Below are 15281 nucleotides of genomic sequence, written 5' to 3'. Positions count from 1 at the left end.
ACCTACGTTCTCCGGCTGCGGCTGAAACCCGCGAAGGCAGACGTCCGCTCCGCCAGAAGGAACTTCCGGCGCGGGCGATGACGTCGCCGCGCGCGCCGAGCCGGGGTCCGCGGTCGCCGGGGTTTCGGTGTTACGGGAGAGGCGCTGCTCCGCGCTGTAGCCGCGGATGCTTGCGCGGCAGAGGGTAACTAGGGTTGCGGCCGCCGCGGACTCGCTGCCTCCGCTTACGGCTGTTACGGTGAAGGTAAGCGCCCACGCCACGGCCCCGCGACCCCGACCCCGGCCGCGGCCCCGGCCCCGGCCCCGAGGACGTCCAGCCTGCATCGCTGTTCTTCCACCTGAGAAACTTGAAAAGTGACCAGCAGGTGTTGGCTACCTGAGGCCTTCTAGATAATCCCCTCAAACGCTGGGCGTGAAGCTCCCTTCCGGCTAATGCGTCCATTGTCATTCCTAAAGCAGATAACTTTGTTATTCCAGGCACTCGGTAACCTGCCGACATCTGCGCATTTTAAATCAAAATGTGGAATTCATTTAGGTTTCTGATATAATTTCCCCTAGCCATTTGCAGCGTTGTAAGCACTGAAATTGATTACTGAGCATGCTTATAAATATACAGGTAAAAATGCCAAAGAACTTCATCAAAATACGAAGCTAAATTTCCCGCGGAAAATCACTCGGGGGGGAAAAAAAATAAGAAAATAAAAACAAGTACCCAAAGTTAACAAAAATGTGACTGGCGTGGTGGCCAACACCTGTAATACCTGTGTTTCAGACATAGATGCAGGAGGTTAGGGAGTTAAAAATCAAGAACAAAAGGGAGGAATTGGCAGGTATCCCATTCGGAGGTGGGCAGAAAAGCTATGGCGTATACTTGGAAAGCATCTTTTTTGCTTTTACGCTAAAAAGACGTAAAAAAATAGCCGCGTGGCTTCTCCAGCCCTTTAAATTTTCCTCTCCACCGCAGTGCAGCACTAAAAGGCTTACATCCGCTGCTTGAAAAGAATTATGGTAATTCGCACCCCACCCCCACAGAACCTACTCTAATCTCTTTACATGAATGGAGGGTGTGGAGTTCTGCTTTAGTTAAATCAGTGATTGCCAGTGTTTGGTTTTATTTGGAATAAGATTCCTGATGGTTTGTTTTCCGTTTTAGAAATGAGTGGCGGCTTGGCTCCAAGTAAGAGCACAGTTTATGTATCCAACTTGCCCTTCTCCCTGACAAACAATGATTTATACCGGGTAAGTTTTACTATCAGTACATCTAACTAATGAATTTCTCTTTAAGAGAGACACTGTAGCTTAAGCAAATTACTGCTTCCTGGGAAAACTCATAATATATATCTCTCCTATAAATTTTATTGAAAATTAGAAAATTTTAATTTCCATAGAGTATTTACTGCCTTTTGTTCTGTTTTTTATTGTTGTTGTTTGTTGTTTGTTTGTTTGTTTGTTCCGAGACAGGGTTTTCTTTATAGCCCTGGCTGTCCTGGAACTCATTCTGTAGACCAGGCTGGCCTCTGCCTCCTGAGTGCTGGGATTAAAGGCGTGCACCACCACCACCACCACCACCACCACCACCACCACCACCACCACCACCGCCTGGCACATGTTATTTTTTTTATATAAAAGCAGTAGTGGCCCATGCCTTTAAACCCAGCACTCTGGAGACAGAGGCAGGCCGATCTCTTAGTTTGAGGCCAGTATGTTCTACAGAGCGAGTTCTAGGACAACCAGGACTATACACAGAGAAACCCCGTCTCAAAAAAAAAAAAAAAGAAGAAGAAGAAGGAGAAGAAGAAGAAGAAGAAGAAGAAGAAGAAGAAGAAGAAGAAGAAGAAAGAAAATAATATGTGGTTTAGAAACAGCTAGATGATGATGTGTAGCTATGATCCTAACACTCTGAAAGCTGAAGTTGCAAGAGGATTGTGAGTTAAAGGCTAGCTGAAACTATAGCAGTGTACTATCTCAAACAAAAAACAAGCTCAACCACTTGCCTAGCCTAATTTCACATTCCTGTAATCCCGGCACATTGGAAGCTGAGGCAGGAGGCCAGACTGGACAATTTAGACCCTGTCTCACAAAAGAGAAAAGATAAGTGAGGGATACTAAATTAGGCTTGGAGGTGAAATTTTAGACTGTGTGGTAAGAAATAACCTTAGTTAAAAGGTAACTGGGGACTAGTGGTATAAGATAGTTGTTATAATGCTTTCTCTGCATGCACAAAGCTCTATGCATCACATTAACTAGGCATTGATGGTATGTATACTTATGATTCCAGTATTTGGAAGGTGAAGGCTGAATATTGGAAATTCAAGGTCATCCTCAGATACATGGGGACTTTGAGGCAAGCTTTGGATGCATGAGTCCCTGTCACAAACAAACAAAAGGTGACTTTTGAATAAAAATGTGAAGCAAGGGCTGGAGAAATGGCTCAGCAGTTAAGAGCACTGGCTGCTCTTCCAGAGGTCCTGAGTTCAATTCCCAGCACCCACATGGTGGCTCACAACCATCCATAATGGGATCTGATTCCCCCTTCTGGCCTGCAGGCATACATGGAGGCAGAACACTATATATAATAAATCTTTTTTTAAAAATGTGAAGCAATAAAAGGCAGTTGTCCAGATGTCTAGAGCACAAGCATTTCCAAAGAGGAAGGAAATATAAGTAAACTCACTCTCCCCTTGCTTTCAGGCCTGATCGAGGCAATCACTGTAGCTTCTCTCGGAAATGAGAACCCATTAAAAAGTTACAATTCCATAGGAAACTGCTGGACCTTGGAATCTAATGTTGCTAACACTATGACCCAGAACTCAGCATTTCATTATGAAACTGCATGTGATAAGGTCTTCTAAAAGCCCTTTCTTAAGAATATTATTTCTAAGCATTAAATAATAGGTCAGAACTATAAGTATCTAGATATTCGCTGAAACTATAGAAAAATTTGTTAGGCTGTATGTAGAAGTACAAGGGGGAAAAGGCCAACTATAAAGTCCCACCATTATACTAATAAGGATTGCACCTCTAGACATAAAAAGGTTTTTGTTTTTGATCTTTGCCAGCCAGGTCTTGCTTTGTAGCCAGGGCTTGTCTCAAGCTCACGGTCTTCTCGATCTTAGGCATGCTAGCATTATAGCCATTTATCAACACTCCTGGCTGGAGATGCTTTTTTTATTATAGGAAGCTTTTGGTAATGTATGCAGTCAGAGTCCTCTGTCTTTAAGCAGTTGATCGTTAAAGTCTTTGTTGTTGTGGCATCCGTAGCACAGGTTAGCTCTGGTGGGGTTAATGGTCCCAGAGATAGATCAGGAATTCAGCTGCTCCCTAGTGTATGTGCCATAGAGTTAGACATGCTGATGTTCTTTCTCTCTGTCCACTCCCTAGAGGGAGTTTAGGAACCCAAGCAGATGACCTTTAACTCCAGGAACTATATTATTCTAGTCACTTAGAAAATGTTTGGTTTGTTGATTCAGGGTTTTGATGTGTTGCCCAAGGTGGCTCCTAAGTCATGATCCTCCTTCTCAGTCCCCTAGGGGTAGGAATATTTCTTGTAAAGCCTGTTGTATAGACTAAAGGCTAAAGTTTTTCATAAAAATATGACAAAGAATCTGGTCAGTGTATACAATCAGAATATTTAATTTTTATAAGTCATTTAAATTATAAATTATTGTGTGATCTTTTGTTTCAGATATTTTCCAAGTATGGCAAAGTTGTGAAGTAAGTATTTACATTACAAAATACTTGGTTAAATAAAAATACTACTGTTAACATTTTTATGTAAAGTTCAATTATTTTCCCATGTACATAATAAGTACCTGATAGTTTTCGTATCATATATAAATTACTATGTATTATAAAGATGTAATAGTTTAATGTATTGTTTCAGTAGTGCTGAGAACTGATCTTAGGGCCTCAGACTTATTAAGAGCATTCCTAACCTCTGAGCTGCATATCTAGCTCCTGAAGGTTGTCAGAGCTCAATCTTGTGCAGTGTGGAGATTAGCTGGAAATGCCTAGGGGGAAGTTACACTGGAGTAACATTGTGCTCAAGGTGGTATCAGGCCACCTTAAAATGGTGTCAGATATCTCTACAGCCAAACATTTGGACTGGTTATAGACCTGTCCCCCACCCCATGAGTTGACACTTGAAACATTCATAACCTCTGTTGACCTGTGTATAATGGGCTGTCCCCCAGACTACTTAGACACCACCACTGAACCCAGTCATAACTCCTGGCTGTGCTGTGATTTCAAACCCATGTGTAGTTTGATTGATTGATTGATTTTGATTTTTTGAAACAGGGTTTCTCTGTGTAGCTTTGAAGCCTTTCCCTCACTCTAGCCCAGCCCCATATGTAGTTTTAAAGCAGTAACTACAGCAGCATTTTTTAACTCCTTGGAGCACATCGGCAGGACTACTTGAATCTGTTTTACTGGGCTACAATCCTCATTAGCTCCAAGTCAATTTAATTCCCTCTATTGTAGACGAGTTGGATGTTATTCTCAGCTAGTAGGGGAATGAGAGCAAATTGAAATAGCTAGACTAAAATATGTAACCACACCACAGAAGAAACCTGGAACAAGATGGTCACATAAAAAGGCTGTCTGTGCATCCTTGAAAGACCATTTGGCAGTTAAGTCAGTTATGCTTGGTGTGAATAAGGACTGGATGTAGAGGAAGGGTGTGTTGCGGTGGCCCCTTGTTTTCAGAGTCTGCTTTGCAGTATATGCTAGAATGAGTCCCTCATACCTACCCTACATCTGAAAACAGTGCTACTCTACCTCTTCCTGCATTCCAGGAACTCGAGGTCATTACGGATTTGGTTGTTTTGTTTTTAAGTCCTTGCTGTGATATTATTTTTCCATTACTAGAGAAGAGATCTATAAGTGTGCTCCCTATTGTAACTGGTTTACAGCGCCTCTGTCATTAAACTTTCCCTTTCCTAGGGGTGCATGGCTTCTCTCTTTTTTCTGTAGTGTTCATTGCCAAAGCCTGGCTGAGTGTCCATATGAATAACCATGTAGGTGTGCCCTTGTAGAAAATTTTGTATATGTGTGTTTTATCCAGTGTACTGAGCATGACACACAGGTGACATTGGTAGACTTAAAAGACTTCAGATCAGAGCCGGGCGGCGGTGGTGCACACCTTTTTTAATCCCAGCACTAGGGAGGCAGAGCCAGGCAGATCTTGTGAGTTCGAGGCCAACCTGGGCTACCAAGTGAGTTCCAGGAAAGGTGCAAAGCTACACAAAGAAACCCTGTCTTGAAAAACCAAAAAAAAAAACAAAAAACTTCAGATTAGATGATTTGAGGCATTACCTATATTAAATAGATAAATGAAGGCAAATCTACTTAGTAGAAAGGAGAAGGAATTTCCATAGACTATATTAGGACAGATACAGAATTTTAAACCTTGTAAATAAGGCAAATTTTAATAAGCAAGGATTGGGAGGTGGAAGCAGATAGGAAACATGTCAGTAGACTCCCATCGGAGAAGCACCGGCCATGCTGCATGAACCCAGTGCCCCCCTCACTGTTTCAGAGTAGAAGGGGCAGTGACAGAGACGAGTGGGAGCCAAGAAGAGTGAATTCCAGAAAAAGTACCAGGGACGGAGCCAACTGTGGTGTGCTGCTATACACCAGTTGTTCAGAAGGCTGAGGCATGGAAATACGGACTTCAAAGCCTGACACACACAAGGAGACTCTCGTCTCAAAAGATGGTTTGACTTGTGTTGAAACCTTCACTTAAATCCCATGGTAGGCTACCAGAGCCACTCTGCCCAGTTTTCATAAAAAATTGTGTTTACCCAAACAAATTAAGAAATAATTTTCTTTTTTGAAATAATTCATTATACTTTATGTGCATTGGTGTCAGATCCCCTGGAACTAGAGTTACAGACAGTTGTGAGCTGCCATGTGGGTGCTGGGAATTGAACCCAGATCCTCTGGAAGTGGAAGAGCATCCATGCTCATAACTGCTGAGCCATCTCTCCAGCCCCCCAAAAATAATTATTTGTTATGGACTGCTGAATCCCAGCTTATAACTAGTAACAGGCCAGTGTTGACAGCCCCTAGTTGTTTGAGATGGTGTATTTTAAATTGTCGTTACCCCATGTTGTGTGCCTGTCTCTGGAGGCCAAAGGTTGACGTTGACGGTTTCCTTGATTGCCCTAGCTTTTAAAGCAAGTTTTATTACTGGGACTGGAGCTCACTGGTTCTGCTGCAGGCCTGACCAGTAAGCTGCAGGGACCCACCTGTCCACCTGTCTCCTCCCCCCAACACCCACACGCATAGTGAGGTGATGGAGGCACACCAAGAAGCCCAGCTTTTCAGTGGGTATTGGGGATTTTCTGACTGAGCTCTCTCAGGGTTTGGCTGGCTCTCGGTAACGCCAATGACTTGAGACACTAACAGAAGAAGACTACACTCAGTAACCAAAGCATGGAGAAGTGAGAGCCTTGTCTGAACTCTGGGGAGTAGACTGGTTAGAGATACAGACAACACTGCTGAACAAAGGGGAGGGGAACTCTGGTGCCACCTCCCTCCCCCATTTTATAGTCCGCTGTTTTCAGACACCGTAAAGAGCGGCCTAGGAAAGGGTGCAGAAGAGACAGACACTTGGAAGACAGTTGAAAGACCTGTCAACTGCAAGACCAAGTCAAGAGTTAATATTTTCTGGAAGTGTGTCCTTCGGGCCACTGAAAAGTAACCTAGGCAACTGTCACCATCACCTATTCAGTAGAGATGCAGTCTGCATAGAAGCTATTGGGAGACAGATAATTTATTGTCTGACTATCTAGAATTAGTGGTTTTAAAGTCAGCTAAGAGTACATGCAGCTAGGTTTATTAGGTTTTACCTTAGTAATAAGAACAAAGTATCTAGTGAAAATAACATGCCCACCTCCCCCTGCCTTTTGTTGTGTGTGCACACCCCTGGCATATGCATATAGACAAGACAGGAGGACCTCAGGTGTCCTAGATCTACCACTCTCCACCTTACTCCCTCAAGACAGGGCCTTTCACTAATCCTGAAGTTAACTATTTTTGCTTGGCTTGCCTGTGAGCTCCCAAGATACACCAGTTTCTGCCCGCCAAGACAGAGTATAGGCATGTGCAACCGTGCTCAGCTTTTATATGCGTGCTGGGAATTCAAATTCATGTTTGTACAACAAAGCACTGTTACCCTCTTGTAAAATAATAAGATTCCTTTATCCACATGTACCTGTCCTTAGCATTTCCACTTGCTCTGTAGCTTGCACTCTTGACTGTGTGAATGCATACATGTATGTATGCACATTGTTTTTAAGTTATAAGAGCTAGTTGAGACAAGCCTAAGCTAAAGGCCAAGCTTTCATAATTAATAAGTTTCTTTGTCATTATTTGTGAGCTGGTAGCCATCAAAAGGCATGCTACAGTCTCAGGCTAGAGAAGTGGTTCAGCCATTAGGAACACTGAGTTTTCTTCCAGATTACCCAGGTTTGATTCCCAGCACCCACTTGGCAGCTAACAATTGGCTGTAATTCCAGTTCCCAGGGCACCCGGCACTCAGGCACTACACACACATGGGACACAGACATACATGCAGGCCAAATACCCATGCACATGAAATAAAAATTGCAAGTAAATAAGACAGGGTCTTGCTGCATACCTCAAGCTAGCCTTCAGCTTGGTACAGTCTTCCTGCCTTAGCCTCCTGAGTGTTGGCATTCTAAGCTGGTGCCACCACAGCAGATTCAAGCATTGTTCTTCTAAATTATACTAAATGACATGTTGTTAGCAATCCCTGTAACCTGGGGGCACTGAGGTAGGGCTAAGGACCACTAACATGGAGACTCTAAAATAGAGACACTTGGATCTAAAACTTGAGAAAAACAGTAAATCATTTTGCTCTTCGTATACAGAAGAATACCTCAGCTTGTGTTTTGGGCTTTTCAAGGGAAGAGTTAGTAGGGATAGGCATTTTGATACACAGTTGATAAGGATGTAACAGTTGCAGCAGCCTCTCTTCACTGGACCCCTTCGAGCTCTGTTAGCTCCCAGCTCTGACTGTTCTTCTGCATTGTCTGTGTCAGTCTCTCATTTCATTCTCCTTGATCCCTCCTGACTCTGAAGAGCTGGATGGTTTAAATCACTCTTCTTTAGAAAGATCTCCTAGCCTAGGTAGCCTCAAGCTCTCTAGATGAGAATGACCCGAACTCCTGTTCCATCCTCCTTCCTCTACTGAGTACTGGGATCAGAAGAATCTACCACTAAGCATGATTTTTTTTCTCTTTGCAAATGTTTCATTATTTAACCTTATAAAAATAGTTGGGAGTTTCTTGAGTAGTTACAAGTTTGTGTCTTATTTTTAACTGGTTCTTTGTGCTTTAAGGGTTACTATAATGAAAGACAAAGACACAAGGAAGAGTAAAGGTGTTGCATTTATTTTGTTTTTGGATAAAGACTCTGCCTTAAACTGCACCAGAGCAATAAATAACAAACAGGTAAGCTGTTGATTTCACCAAGATTGTAACCCAAAAGTCTGTGTTCATCTAAACCAAAAGCTATGTGTGGGGCTGCAGGAAGATCATCACATCCGTTTAATAGCTGTAATTCACGAGTGGCTACCTTTTGGGAAAAGATGTCAGCATTGTATTGGGTTATCAGAACATTGGAAGAATCTTAAGAAAAAAGTATGACATAGAATCTACCACATATTTATTACAACAGGAATTGAGGAGATGGTGTCTGGTGACTAGGGCTTGGTGAACCCCATCCTTTGTGTTTATGTTTTTCTCTGATCTAGTTATTTGGTAGGGTGATAAAGGCAAGCATTGCAATCGACAATGGAAGAGCAGCTGAGTTCATCCGAAGGCGAAACTACTTCGATAAATCTAAGTGTTATGAGTGTGGGGTGAGTAAACCTAAATAAAACTCAGTAACTTCTGTAGTAGAAAGTGTTCTTCATATTAGTCTTTTAGTGGTTCCTAAAGGGGGGACAGGGGTGTGACACAGGGCTTCAAATGTCCCACCTGTTCTATCACTCATTCCCTTTTAGCAAGAGTCTCTGAACTTGGGCTAAGCTAGTGACTTGCAAACTGCAGCAGTCTTATTGCTACACACAGAATGCTGAGGTTACAGGCACACATAGAACCATGCTTTGCTCTTTTTTTTTTTTTTTTTTTTTTTAAATGTGAGGTCTGGGTATGTGAACTCTGGTCTTCATGCCTGTGCACCAAAACACTGTCACCTGCCTGTCATCTCCCCAACCTCACCATATTTTCGCTTTTGTTGAGATTGTTTTCAGCTTGTTTGAGACAGGTCTGATGTAGCACAGGCTGACTCAGACTCACCATATAGCAGATGATGACTTTGAATTTAAGATCCTCTTGCCTCCAGCTCCTGAGTGCCGGGATTATAGGCATATCCTACCACTTCTAGTTGATGAGTTACTGAAGATTAAATCCAAGGCTTTCTGCATGCTAGACAAGCATTCTTCCAGCCCTGGCTCCTCACCAAAATTTCTGGCTGGCCAAAACCAGGTTATGAAAGCAACTTGACTTGGAAACTGTAAATTCATCTGAGTAAACATCATTGAAATGTAGTAGTATTCAGGGGCCAGCACGGTGACTCAGTGGGTAAAGGTGTTTGTCATGCAAGCCTAATGACCTGAGTCCAATCCTTGGAACCCACATAAAGGTGGAAGAAAACCTAATCCACAGAGGTGTGTAGTTGGTTGTTTTAACTCTGGCTCTTTTGGGGGTCCTACCACCTAGCTCCCAAATAAATACACAGAGACTTATTATTTTTTATTTTTATTTTTTAATGAATGCTCAGCCTTAGCTTGGCTTGTTTCTAGCCAGCATTTTTTAACTTAAATTACCCCATCTACCTTATGCCTCTGTAAATGTTACTTTCACTTTTACCCCATGGCTGGCTGGGTGGCTGGCCCCTGATGTCCTCCTCCTTCTCTAGCTGTTTCTTTTCTCCTCCCAGATTTCTCCCTCTATATATTCTCTCTGCCAGTCTTTGTAAACCTCAAAGCCCACCCATAGTGACACAGCTCCAATAAGGCCACACCTTCTAATCCTTTCCAAACAGTTCCACAAGTTGGGGGCCAAGTATTCAAATAGGTGAGCCTATGTTGGCCATTCTCATTCAAACAACCACCTCCTCTCTCCAGCTGCCACTCCTTATTGCTGTTGGCCAAGAAAAGATAATATTGTAGACAGGTAACAGGTAGATAACCAGAAAGGAAGTAAATATGGCATGAGTGCATACTAATTTAGTCAGTTCTGTTAAAAGAATCTTTTGAAAGTAGTCTAAAGTCCTAAGCTGTGTGTGTGTGTGTGTGTGTAAGATTTATTTATTTATTATGCATACAGAAGAGGGCACTAGATCTCATTACAGATGGTTGTGAGCCACCATGTGGTTGCTGGGAATTGAACCTGGGTCCTCTAGAAGAGCAGCCAGTGCTCTTAACCTCTGAGCCATCTCTCCAGCCCCCTAAGTTGTGTTTGTAAAAAGAACAGTGCTGGCTGAGCATAGCAGCACAAGCCTATAGTGAGTCCCTGCAGTCAGGAAGCTCAGGCAGAAGACCTCCAGCTCAGGGTTATCCTGAGCTATATGGTGAATTCTTGGTTAGCCTAGGCCAGAGAGACTCTCTTTCCATTAGTTCTGTTTGTTTGTTTAAGAATTTCCTTACTCGAGCTGGAGAGATGGCTCAGAGGTTAAGAGCACTGACTACTCTTCCAGAGGTCCTGAGTTCAATTCCCAGCACCCACATGGTGGCTCACAACCATCTGTAATGAGATCTGGCGCCCTCTTCTGTATACATAATAAATAAATAAATCTTTAAAAAAAAAAAAAAAAAGAATTTCCTTACTCTCCACATTTATAGCTAATACAGATCATCTGAGAAATGCTAAATGATGTGCAAGTCAAATATTCCTTTTGATTTATGGGTTTAGACAGATTTGTTATTGTCATGCTTTGTACACTCTCATTAGTTATTGTTTTGGGTCTTTTGTTTATTTACTTTGTCTCATTATGTAAACTCAGCTGACCTGGAACTCACTGGAAGACCAGGCTAGCCTTAAACCCAGATCTGCCTGCCCATGTCTCCCAAGTGCTGGGATCAAAGTTGTGTGCCACACACCAGTACTTCTTACTTCCTATTTTGAAGACAGCGCCTCGAACACAGGCTGGCCTTAACCTTGTTACGTGTAGAAGGCGGCTTCAGAGCTCTTATCCTCGTCCACTTGGGTGCAGGGATCAGAGCCAAGAGCCACCACCCTTGGCTTACGAGTTACAGGGGAGTCAAATCCAGTGCTTTGTATATGCTAGGGCAGACACTGCTGCACCTGAACTACATCACACACCTGCTCTATACAATTTTATAGTTCTTTAATCCCCCCTAGAAAACAAAATCTGTTTACATTTATATTTTCTGATTTTTCCCAAAGCAATTTTACTAGTTACCTTTATAAAAAAGATTTATTTATTTATTATATATACAGTGTTCTGCCTGCATGGATGCCTGCAGGCCAGGAGAGGGTACCAGATCTCATTACAGCTGGTTGTGAACCACCATGTGGGTGCTAGGAATTGAACTCAGGACCTCTGGAAGAACAGCCAAGCCAGTGCACCTAACCTCTGAGCCATCTCTCCAGCCCACCTTCACTTGTTTTTAAAGCTGAATATTCAACAATATCTTACAGGTTAATAGAAATAATTTTTTCCCCATTTATCAAACTCATCTAAAACTTTTATTCGAGTTGATGATGCATTTAAATTTAGAACTCTTTTGTATGGTGAAAATTGAGATTTAAAATGCTTTGAGGAGCCAGGCGGCAGTGGCGCATGCTTTGAATCCCAGCACTTGGGAGGCAGAGGCAGGTGGATCTCTGTGAGGTCGAGGCCAGCCTGTCTACAGAGGGAGATCCAGGACAAGCACCAAAACTACACAGAGAAACCCTGTCTCATGAAAACAAAAACAAACAAAAAACTTTGAGGAAAGAATGCTGCTTTGCTCCCTAGTTATCACTGCAGATGCTGGCAGTTAGAGTATCACACACTCTGCCTCTTCTATGGGAAAGGAATGCATTTGGGCCTGTGTTCCCACAAAGAGAATACTGTTTGCTGGGTTCTAGCCTCTCGGTCACAGGGCCAGTGCAGGCTTCTGTCCTAACAGCAGCTACAGTCTCCTTCTTTCTTTCTTTTTGAATGTGAAACTAAAGGAAAGTGGACACCTAAGTTATGCCTGTCCTAAAAACATGCTTGGAGAACGTGAGCCTCCAAAGAAGAAGGAGAAGAAGAAGAAGAAGAAAGCCCCTGAACCAGAAGAGGAGGTGTATGTATAGTGCTCACTAAGATGATGCGTTGTTGGCCTTTTTAGTGGTAGCTGATTGCATCTGGTTTTCTCTTTGCTGCCCCAGTGAGGAAGTAGAAGGGAGTGAAGAAGAAGGGGAGGACCCGGCTCTGGACAGCCTCAGTCAAGCGATAGCATTCCAGGTACTGATGGTCTGAGGGCCTGGTGCTGGGAACTCAGTGACCTGCCAGGCGCTGGGCAGGGCAGAGGAAGGCAGGAGATGGTTGACGGTGTGCAGTTTAGTGTCCCATTGATTTGTTTAACTGAGCGAAGCGACAGCCTTGGCGCTGCCTGCCGGGGAGGCTGGGGTGAAGACTCACCCAGGGAAACCTTGTCTCAGAAAAAGGGGCCAGTGCAGTAGGCCTGGTAGTCCATGCCTGTGAACTCAGCAGGGTAAAGCAGGAACATGGGCTTGAGCGTGGCCTGGACTACAGAGTAAAATCCTGTCCCAAAAATTGAATAAATAATAATAAATGTATAAGTAATACAAGGCCCTGTGGTGTATTTCATGATATAGTTTATATTATTATATCACTATATTGATCATCTTTTTTTTTTTTTAATTGAGTTTCATGTACTTTTTTTTTTTAAGATTTATTTATTATGTATATAGAAGAGGGCACCAGATCCCATTACAGATGGCTGTGAGCCACCATATGGGTGCTGGGAATTGAACTCAGGACCTCTGGAAGAGCAGTCGGTGCTCTTAACCTCTAAGCCATCTCTCCAGCCCAGTATTGATCATCTTATGATGGCAATTTCTGTGTTTCCCTTTCACCTTGTAAATTTGAGGCAACACATTATTCTAAGATCTTATCTGAATGAAACTTTCTCATTCATTCTTTCTAGACTGTAAAGTCCCATGCACTTTTAGTATATTATTAATCTGTCTTCATTACAAAATTGGGTGGAAGTATTGGATCACCTCAGTGGTTCTCATCCTTCCTAACACTGCAGCCCTTTAATACAGTTCCTTATGCGATGACCTCCTCAGTCATAAAATTACTTCATTGCTACTTTGTAACTATAATTTTACTACTGTTATGAATCATAATGTAAATATCTGATATGCAGGACAGGATATCTGATATGTGACCTCCAAAAGGGTCACAACCCATATGTTGAGAACCAATGGATTAGCTGGATGTGTTATCACATCTCTAATCCCAGAACATGTGAAGTAGAGACAGGATCAGGAATTCCAGACCAGTCTGGGTAAAATTATTGTTTCAATTAAAACTGCAGTTTGATTTAAAATGTCTTTAGCTTATCTAGAATATTTAGAAATTGCCTAGGATGGAGCTAATCATCATATTACACACTTGTGTTCTCATCTGAGAAGGTTGAGGTAGGAGATCATGAGTTCAAGGCCAGCCTGACCTACATAGTAAGACCCTGTGTCAAAACAAACTGGGGGAAAAAAAAAATCGCTAGAGGTTCAGGGATTCAGTTTAGTTGCTAGCATGCACAATACCCTAGGTTCTGTCCGAGCACTGCACAGTCGTGGGGTGGGGATACAGCCCTAGCATTATGGAAGGAGAGGCAGAAGGCTAAGAAATTCAAAGTCATCCTTCTATCATAGGGAGAAAAATGCTTATCTCTTGGTGGGGGGGTAGAGGGTGCAGGGAACTTCCCTAGGATAATTTTGAGTAGGGCCATTATGGGGACCAGTTTGTCAGTATGACCTAGGAAGATGGAAATTATTTGTGTTCGGGTTTTTCCATAGTAATTCCTTTGAAGTTAACGTGATGTGCCATAAATAACTGGTTTTGTTCTGCTTCTGAATCTATTACAGCAAGCCAAAATTGAAGAGGAGCAAAACAAATGGAGACCCAGTCCAGGGGGTCCCTCAACCTCAGAGGATTCTAGACGACCAAGGATAAAGAAAAGTGCATATTTCAGTGATGAAGAAGAACTTAGTGATTAAAATTGTATTTATTTTGTAAATATTATTCAAATAAAATCTTACTGTACAAAATACAGTTGTGGACTAGAGATTGTTTTTAGTATTTGAGTATGTAAGAACACTTAAATCCAAATATTTACTATAATGTAGTTAAAAAGAAAATTTTAAATAATTTTTAAATATCATGTTACTAGTTTGCCTTAGTGTGGTGGCCCACAGAGGATTCTTAGTGAGACTTTACTCAAGGTCAGAGAATCTAATCTTGCTTTACCCAGCAGGGTTGCATAATGAGATGATTTGGTCAGGGGCGTGTTTACCAAGTGTTTGGAAGGGTCTCCACTTGGTTGTATGGCATGCTTTGATCTTGCAAGGGGGATGTCTTTCACCTCTCCCCTTGGCATATTATAAAAAACCCTTTTGAATAAACCTCTGGACGACTGGGTATTGACCCAGAGCCCTCCTGAAGCTATCCTGTGTCTCTGTCTTATTGTCTCTCTCTTTCTACCTAATATTTCCTCACTCCTCTCTCCTCCATCCAAGAACCCTTCGATAGGTCAGAGCTGGACTCCAGCAGATTCCCACACCTTAGCACAGTGCAAATATTAAATCTGAAAACCCAGTATCTAAAATGTTCCAAACTTTGAGCACCAACATGTCTCACATAGGAATATGAAATTATTTCATGAACGACATTGTTATAAATAATGTATAAAACTGCTCTCAGACCGCAGTGCATATAAGACATAAGTGAATTTTGTGTTTAGACTTAGTTCTTTTCCAAATGTCTCTATGTGTATACAGTTATACCAGAATCCAAAGCATTTCACATATGGAAACTCAATCTGTACTAAAATCAGAATTTGTTAGTATAAAAATCTTAATACTAACAACTATCAGAAGTGGAAAGTGTAGATAGCTAAGTACTTTCACAACTTAATGTAAAACTTTATTTGTACCTGACTAGCTTGTGTAAGAACTTGTGGAAAAACAATTTAAGCTCTTAATTTTTTTGCCTGCATGTGTGTTTTT

The 15281-nt window shown here is 42.2% G+C and overlaps 2 protein-coding genes across 8 annotated transcripts in view; one reads left to right on the top strand and one right to left on the bottom strand.

The window, feature by feature from the left end:
* Positions 1-15281, bottom strand: part of Pphln1 (periphilin 1) — a 125343-nt gene that overhangs the window by 98518 nt on the left and 11544 nt on the right. For 5 of the 7 annotated variants that reach the window (XM_036207754.1, XM_036207755.1, XM_036207753.1 and 2 more), the window contains exon 2: positions 3-450. The exons of 1 other annotated variant lie outside the window; for it this stretch is intronic. In XM_036207754.1, the coding sequence (XP_036063647.1) occupies positions 3-324 (322 nt within the window). In that variant the 5' untranslated portion in view covers positions 325-450. Of the gene's footprint in view, positions 1-2; positions 451-15281 lie in introns of those variants that run through there. One more of the 7 variants, XM_036207758.1, reaches the window with a different exon arrangement.
* Positions 78-14325, top strand: Zcrb1 (zinc finger CCHC-type and RNA binding motif containing 1). The gene is made up of 8 exons (XM_036207766.1): positions 78-244; positions 1154-1239; positions 3686-3714; positions 8369-8480; positions 8783-8890; positions 12216-12328; positions 12414-12489; positions 14142-14325. The coding sequence occupies exons 2-8, from the start codon at positions 1156-1158 to the stop codon at positions 14271-14273; spliced, it is 654 nt and encodes a 217-aa protein (XP_036063659.1). The 5' UTR covers positions 78-244; positions 1154-1155; the 3' UTR covers positions 14274-14325.

The sequence above is a fragment of the Onychomys torridus genome, chromosome 16, assembly GCF_903995425.1.
Source record: "Onychomys torridus chromosome 16, mOncTor1.1, whole genome shotgun sequence".
Classification (NCBI taxonomy): domain Eukaryota; kingdom Metazoa; phylum Chordata; class Mammalia; order Rodentia; family Cricetidae; genus Onychomys; species Onychomys torridus.
Note: the sequence above shows the minus strand (reverse complement) of the source record. Positions and strands in the feature narration are given on the sequence as shown.